Below are 8,708 nucleotides of genomic sequence, written 5' to 3'. Positions count from 1 at the left end.
CTTTAAGAGCGGAGCCAAGCAGCCAGCAGGTGCTTGATTGTGGCCATTTTAGACCTCTGGCCGCCTATATAAAGAGAGCAGGCCAGGCACTAACATCGTCTGGCTTCAAGACTTCATGCAACATCCTGGAGGTGAAGGCAGGAGCTGTAGGGGATGGTTTGGAGGCTCCTGGTCCTGGGCATGACCTAAAACTGCACCCTGCTGGGAAGGGGTGGCCTGGTGGGGCTCTCAGTGGTGCAGGAGCCCCCAGGAAATGCCAGGCCAGTTATCACCCTGGTGAAAGGTGGGTAGGAGTGCCTTAACCCTAGCCCTCACCTTTGGGTGGGTCATGTAACATTGGAGGTAGTTGGGGCCAGGCATGGCTGCAGCTGCCTGAGCCCTGTGGGGTGCAAGACCCCAAGGAGTGAAAGTGGAGGCCAGGCACAGCTCTGGTCACCTCAGCCCACCCGGGGGGGCAGCCCTGTGGCCCCAGTGAAGGGAGGTCAAGGAATGTCTTCGGATGTCTGAGGCTGAAGTTTGGGCCAGAGGCCAAGTAAGGGTGGCTCAGTCTGAGAGAGAGGGGTGAGTCCAGATCCCGGTAAGTCCTCCACCACTGGGAGGCTGAGAGTGGGTCTAAAGTAAGAGCTATAGTAGAGCATAAGGACTTGCTGCTCCAGGGGGGAGTGAGAGTCCCCGTGAGACCCTGGATTACCAGTCATGGTATGGGTTAAGAATGAGTGAGGACCAGGCACAGCTGCAGCCACTTAAGCCCTGTGAGGTACAAGACCCCAGGGAGAGGTAGTTGGGGCCTGGCATGGCTGTGGCCACCTGAGCCCCACAGGGGAGGGAAGCCCCAGTGAGGGGGCAGCGTGAGATGTAGAGCCCCAGTGAGGGGAAAATCAGAGGGCTGGGAGTCCAGTAGGTATGAGTATATAAAGTTGCCCCAGAAGGGAGCAGGGCAAGCTTAGACCCGGTCAGGTAATTGGCTGGCCACTACCCCAGTAAGGGTCACGTGAGAGGCCCAAAAGACAGTACGTCTGCCACCCAAGGTATGAGCTAGCTAAAGCCTATGGCCTAAGAGGCCCGCTCCAAGAGGGAGCAAGGCAGTACAAGTTGTTGACGCATGAAAGAGATCCTGTGAGAGAGGGTGGAGTGTGAGAGGCCCTAGTGAGAGGAGGGTGGTATGATGTGTGTGTATCTGAGGCCTGACAACAAGGCCTAAGCTTGGTCCAGCTGTAGGCCGGGAGCACTATGTCATCTGGATGCCATCTGCGAGGCTTGGGCTGCGGTGTAGGGGAGGAACAGAGCTGCAGATAGCACCCCCTGGCATTTGGGCAAAAATGGGCAGCCTCCTGCCTTAATTAATATCCTAATTAATTAACAAGGCGTGGCAGGCAAGACAGGTGGGTGGTGTGCCCAAAGGCAGGTGGGGAAACTAGCATTGTGGCTGGCAGGGACCCCCACCTTGCCACAAACATACTATGCATGATAAGGAAAAATGCTATGTAGTAAAGATTCTGGGCCACGTTGAATTTAGTGAGACTTCTTCCATAAATGCAGCTACTAAGATTTGATCCATTTTCTTCTGAAGAATATATTAAAACCACAAAGAACCAATTGTGGAAAAGAAAGAGTTCTTCTTTGCAATGTATTATTGTTAAATACACACTGAAGCATAAAGATTTATGTACCACTAATTTGGAGTCACGTGCTTGCAATAAAGGAACGTAGCTCAGTATTTTCTCCTTCTAAGTACATCACGCCCAGATAGTTTTGGAATGCTTTCAAGGTTGTGGGGGGAGAGAGTTTCCTCCCCAAAATCCCCAAACGAGCTAGAAATGCTAACACCTTTATCACCCTAATTGACCTCTCCTATAAATTCACTAATTTGTCAATAGTCTGCCTGTAATACAACATCAATAATATCTATAAATTGCATGCAGTACTCCAGATGCAGTCTCCCTACACATGCCATTATGACCTATTTTGATTTGTGCTCCATCTTTCTACCATGTGCAGCCTACATAATATTTGCTTTCTTAACTGCAGCCAGACATTGCATGGATGTTTTTAAACTTTTTTTTTCTGTTATTCTTGATCTTTACTAATGTGCACTAGCTGATTCAGACTAACTAATATATACAACTTATACTACACGTTTGCAAAGCAAAGAAAGGACGAGTATCAACACCCCCCTTAATGAGTCTGTGCTGTCTGAGCTGAGGAGGGTGTAGGTGGTTGGGAGCTCCCTGGGCATTTCCTCTGCACACCTGTTGGGGATGCTGACAATCTGGTCCCTGGAATTTACTCAGGCACACTAAGAAAAGGCAAACAGTTCCATCAACCTGGATGACTTCAGTGAATGTTTGCCTGCATACTGACTGAATACAATTAAAAACATTGCGCCTATCTCCTAAATGAAAGTCTCACATGCCTCACGCTATATAAATGCATAAACAACACTAATTAAATACAAATACATTGTCACTCTTTACTACATTTCCTTACTCAGTCTATACCTGCCCATAGCATCTTTCTCTCTTGCTCCTATTCAACATATTCCACAATTATCTATGCCGTGATCAACCCCAGGATGGATGACTGAGTATACCCTATTGGGAACCCTTCCTGGAAGTACTGCAGAAGCCAAAACAAATGTTGAATATGGCTACCTACTTACTGAGTTTGACAGTATCAAAAATCTCAGTATTAGTTGTTCTCAGAAGAGTACTAGACTGAGTTTTAGAACAGAAAGGATTCAACAGTCTAAATGTTGAAGGAAACTATACTTAACCTGTGCATCGGAAGAGCATTTTGTGCTCTCACTCTCAGTCGGTGGCTTTCAACTTTTTTCATTTGCGGACCCCCCAAAAATGTCAAATGGCGGTGTGGACACTTTTGAACTGCAAGTGTGGGTATTCACATACTTTTAATCGATCGCAGTCATCTTTCGCAGACCTCTTTGACATAGTCTGCAGATCCACAGAGGTCCGCGGCCCGCAGGTTGAAAACCACTCTTCTAGACAACCAGTGTAAGGGCATTACTGTGATCGCTGGCCGGGATACCTCTGCCATCGCATTGTCTCAGGTTGGTTTGCCGAGTGCAATTTACCACAAAGGCAGGGCTACCCCATCCGTATTACCCGCCTGCCACTAAAATAGCCAAGCATACTGAACCTGTCAGTTCTGTGTTCCTCACGGAGCCCTGGCACCCAGCTTGCTGGACTTACAAAGGACTTCTTCTATTCCCCCACCCCCCCACCTCATCTACCCAGAAAAGTTTAAGAGGTATCTCGGGCCGTACATTCCCCGGTCCCAGTACGGGAGGCCTATTTAAGCTTGATTGACTAAAACTCAGTTGCTGGGTTAGGGAATGCTGAGGCAAGAGACTAAGTCAGAGTGGGTATGGGCAACATTTAAACAATGGTTAAGGGTTCATTACTGTTGGAGCCCTGACCACAAATGCTGTCATACTTTTCCTGCGAAGGCTGGTGGAAGTCCTCCCCACAAAGTTTATGAACACTCCAAGTAATCCCCTTAAGTCTGTTAAAAGACTACAGTAAGAGCTGAAAGTAAGCTGAGGCTTATTCACAACAGGCAAAATACAAAACACTGATGCTGACTTCACAGTGCAAGCATAGCTAGGCCATCAGAGAAAAAACAACATGGTATCCCTTCCAGTATATCTTCTATATTCATAATAATTTCAAGCTGGCTCCTAGGTGTCTGGTTACTCCTTAAAACTTTAGGCTTTTCCTGGTTGTTAACCAGTTTCTTGAGACGTTACAAACCAGATAACCCCTTGGCACTGAAAAAGGTAATTCATTTAAATTGAAACTTTATATCACAGGATTTTCCCTGTCCATTATGGCTTGGGACCCTCTTGATTTACACAATTAAAAGAATGCTTTGAAGAAGCTGGACTAGGGGTATGAGAAAGCTGTAAAGCAGCAAACAGGGTGTTTCAAGAGGGAGAAATTTCTCTGACACCATACGCTGTTGCTCTCAAGAAGCTGGGATAAACAGATCGTCTCCGGTCAATGATCATGCTGGGAACTTTGCTTGCCAACAAACCACCCAAGTGCCTTGGAATGGGGAGATCCCAGCTTTCGCTCTCACTCTTTCTCTTTTTCTCTCTAGGCATAGCTTTCTGAACCTGAATTGTATTAGTTAAGCTTGAGCTAGGTTTCCCCAAATACTCAACTGAAACAGGGTAATATTGTAATTGCTTTTGTTTGTTTTCCCTTGCATGTCTATTACTACTAGTACCATCATACATTTCATATCCTTAGCAATAAATAACTTCTATAGTCACCAGGTGAATTTTTCCTTCTCTACTTCCCCTTCCTCACTTGCTCTGCAGCAATGTGTCTTTTACCTAAGCCAAAGATCCCTGTGAAGTCCAGAAATACTGTGGGGTCTGCTCATCAAGAGGCTACCAGTACTAGGACAGTAAGGGCAAAAGATTGGGACATGCTGAGTTTGAGACACTTAAGGGGATCAGCTTGTACAGGCTGATTGACCCAGTTTGGCTCAGACGTGCCCTAATGAACTGAATGCTGGCCCATGAGGGTGTCAGCTGGACACCCAGCCAGATTCAGAGGTATTCTGTTTAACTGTATGCTTGTGTCTGACTGCAGTTTATTGTAACCTTAATGAACTGATTCCTGGCATATAAGGGCGTCAGCCTGTCCATGCTGATCAACTCGGCTGGGTCAGGCGTGTCACGTTAGTGTGTGCGCGCGCGCGCGTGCGTGTATATTTGACGGATTTGGTGGCTGGCAGCACCCAGCCCCATTGAAACAGAGTCCTGCAAGATAGCTCCATGGGGGGGTAAGGATTTGCAGAAGGGAGAAATGCAGCTCTGTATAGAAACCCAAGCAACACAAGCAGCACATTCACAGAATTACAAAGACCCCAGAAACGTACCCCTAATAAAGTGATGGGCAAATCTGGTAACAATACAGACAAGGACAGATAGGAATTCATTATATATCTCTTAATTTTGGAATTTCAAGAGGTATTTACTTGAGTGAGCAAAAAGATTCAGAGACACTAAGTTACGTCTCTTTTCTATGCACGGCATACCACAGTGCTGGCTTAAGAAAGACCAGGTGTTGCCAATTGCTTGTTAAGCTAACCTTTTATTCTGCTAAAGAATTCCCAGTCTGGCCACCAGTGTCTTGCTATTAGCAATCTATACTATTAGAAAAGCTTGTGTACTTGAGAGTTCATAAATGCTAAAAGCAGCAGCAATAGCAGAAGCATTAGAAAGACTCTGCAAAGGCAAACGCATCTCAAACCAGTGGGTAGGATCCCTTTCCCCACAATTGCAGTGTCCACTAACAGTGCAAATTCTATTAAGGCTTTGCTTCTAACAGCTCTTGCTTTGCTGGAGAGCCTTCAGCAGTATTTACTAGCTGTGATTTATACACAGCAGCAGGTTTGACAGTTTGAGCTCAAGTCCTATAACCTAGCTTCCCTTGGCATGGCAAATCTGTTTTTGATGGGAATTCAACCAGTCCCTGAATTCACTTCCAGAAAACAGAATAATGTTGCCCAGTGCATCAATGGGGTCGATAGACTACTATTGCTCTTAGCAATCTGGCTTCTAAATGGCTGCCCCCATCCATTTGCATTTTCTCTGGAGAACTACTTAGACCTGGTGTCCACAACAAGTGAAGTGTCAGGGCAGGCTACAGCTCAAGTATGACCGAGCCACGTGGTTTACTTTCTTATGCCTAAGTTGTACCGGAGGTTACTCTCATCCATCTTGCCTGACTTTTTTGTTTGCTAAAAGCCATTTTATATCTGCAGCCCAAAATTCACTGAACAACGTATAACATGGACGCTTAGCCCCCATGCTTATGGGCGAAGAGTGAGAAGAGCTTGGTTTTGGGGTCAGGTTAGTAATGGTTCCCTCTGTGAAAGAGATGAGGTACTCCACAAGAAACAGTCGTTAGGTCTCTCCAGGAAGCTTAGACAAAAAATTGGTCAGGGAAGGACTAGGCGTCTCAGAGCCTCTGACCAGGGGGATGGACTAGAAGACCTTCAGAGGTCCTTCTAAATCTATGATTAGTGGGTGGGAAGCAGTCCAATTTTGGTGGCTCTGACAATTAAGCATTTACAAATGTAGCTGTTTAAATATTGCATTCCCACCAGTATATTTTGCATAGGAGACGTAGTATAAATTCATGTAGAACTAAATTAGTCAGGGAGGAAACAGAACCTCAGAAAGTGTGCTAGCGACTATACCCGTATGTGTCTTGTCCATTCAGTTTCCTATGACAACACATCTTCCATCCTCCAACATCCACCAGCTACCAAGTGTACTGGGTACCTGCTTCCACCTCGAGCTAACCCTGCCTGAGGAATCTCGACTTTACATTGTAGTCGTGGTCCCAGACAAATAAGCCATCACCATTTGTTCCAAACTCAGCACCATCAAGCTAATTATACATATAAAATAAAATGATATCAAATTTAAAAACGAGGGAGAGAAATGACTATCCATACACCACCAAATCTCAGACACTTTGTACAAATGGTTCCACGAATACTGATTTTAAACCATCACTATTATTCATTGTATAGGTTATCCTCTATACACATTTGGCAGCCTGTTCCAGGTACCATGTCGTACAGAGAAAAGGATCCAAGTCTCCACTAAAAAATCAGATCCAAGTTTCAAATGTATCTGGAAATTTCAACCAGCTTACCTAAAGTCTGCGTAAAGAGAGCTGGTTTGTTATTATAGTTACAATACTGACTGCATGCAATATGAAGGAATGGTGAGTGGCTTTTTTGCAAATTGAGGAGAATATATAAATCGTACATCAAATTTAAAGGATAATAATCTCTTGGTTCTCAAGTATTTTATGAAGTGGAACAGTATGTGATCCCTCATTTACTTTTCTAATACTTCAGGCCACAAACGCTTTGAAGAAGTCAAATAACCTGAACATATCACGTCAGTTGAGGGCAAATAAACTAAAAACTGAAGTTCCAAAATATACTTTTGATGTACAAACACTAAATAATTTACAAGTTCTTGAAAATTCAGGCAAATCTGGTAGCTAGCGCACATCCAACCAGTGAAAAATTAAGCAGATCTTGAATCCAGTTTGTCAGGGTTATTTCATGTTCAGGTTGAAGACTAGTGTGCTGCCTATCATAGCAATTATTCATAAGGTAAGTACTGTATCTTTATCTCACAGATTTCGGATAAGGCTGGCTGACCTGATGCTACAGGTGTCTGTCCCTAGTCAAAAAGTAACTAAGCATATACTGTATAAGTCTGGTACCCAGTGCAAAGTTTTGCTTTAATCAAAGGAAAAGGCTGAGGAGTGGTAAATGGATTGGTATATGTTACAATTTCTTAGACAACTGTATATTGTATATTGAACAACTGTATTTTGAAAACAGCGTGTGAGCTGAACTGACACCAGGGCAGATGCCTATAATTGCACGCGTCTTAAAACAGGGCTGAAATTTGCTCAATGCGCAGACTGTAAGGCAAACATGTCAAGATTTGTTCATGAGGGACTGTGTGAAAGAGAATGAACATTTTCAGATACTTGCTCATAAAGTATCATGGATATTAAGTGCTACATAATAATTTTAAGGCTATTTCCTTACAAGAGAAAACGAAAAGGACTAGGAAAGAATGGGTATACCTATTCATTCCTAATACCGGACAAGAAAAGTGAAACAGATAGGTAACCACAATTATTAGATGCTCACACATGCATAAACCGAATGAGAAACAGAATCTGTTTAGTGCAAGTTAAGTTCTGTATCAAAATATAGCTCTTTAATTATATTCTAGGAAGAGACATCGGCTGACAAAGTCCTCCCTGAGGGCCAAACCTGCAGCAGAAAAGTTGAATTGGAAGATAAGAGGCATGAAATAATTGGGTACTTGGAACCATAAATAACTCATTCATACTGACTCTTTTGACTACATGATTTACTTTGGGACACCACGTTAAAAACTATAAAATGCTGGATTTGAGTTTGAGTTTTCAGGCAGCATAGCTCCTATTCAGCATTAGAGCTGGACCCAAACTGCCAGAAATGGAGGTAAGTGGCTTTATTACATCATGTGCCAAAACATTCAGACCTGGGCCTGAATTCCTATGAAGTCTAGGGTTCCTATAGCTGAGATTTTGCATTAGCATGGTTCTACTTTTTTGTTTTATATACAACATCTGCACGTTCTCTAAGGAGTAAAATGCACATGAGACCCGTTTCAGCAGTCAGAGGGGGCCTCATCTTAATTTCCTCCAAATCTAGGGTTTCTTGGATACCGGGGGTGGTTTGATTACATGTCCATGTCTGTCGAATGTTTTAATTCCACTATTAAACAAGCTTTTCTTTATTCTGGACTTCAAGACTTCTTTAATTTTATAAAAGAAGCTCCTTACCTGTAACCTTCAATTCGGTTGTTCTTCGTATTAGCTTGCCTTCAAACTTCAGTTCACAGGTATAATTTCCTCCATCTTCTTCCTGGACTTCTTGTATTAGAAGAGTATTTCCTTTCTGAATTACTATGCTTCTCCACATTTTTGGTTTACATTCCTGCAATAAAATAATACGTTGCTAAAATTAACTAGCTTCATGATAGTGTGTAGTCTTGTTGGACTTTCAGTGTTATACACAAGTAAATACTGATTGCACAAAGATCTCGCTCTACTACTCCCCACAAGCTTTGTGCCATCTGCCAACTT

General features: G+C 43.7%; 1 protein-coding gene across 1 annotated transcript in view; it reads right to left on the bottom strand.

Annotated features, from left to right (window-relative positions):
• IL1RAPL2 (interleukin 1 receptor accessory protein like 2) overlaps positions 1–8,708 on the bottom strand; it is a 705,019-nt gene that overhangs the window by 305,951 nt on the left and 390,360 nt on the right. Inside the window, exon 4 of the mRNA XM_019521625.1 lies at positions 8,406–8,559. Coding sequence (XP_019377170.1) covers positions 8,406–8,559 — 154 coding nt within the window. The remainder of the gene's footprint in view (positions 1–8,405; positions 8,560–8,708) is intronic.

The sequence above is a fragment of the Gavialis gangeticus genome, unplaced genomic scaffold (genome assembly GCF_001723915.1).
Source record: "Gavialis gangeticus isolate Ggan-Ray unplaced genomic scaffold, GavGan_comp1, whole genome shotgun sequence".
NCBI classification, from domain to species: domain Eukaryota; kingdom Metazoa; phylum Chordata; order Crocodylia; family Gavialidae; genus Gavialis; species Gavialis gangeticus.
Note: the sequence above shows the minus strand (reverse complement) of the source record. Positions and strands in the feature narration are given on the sequence as shown.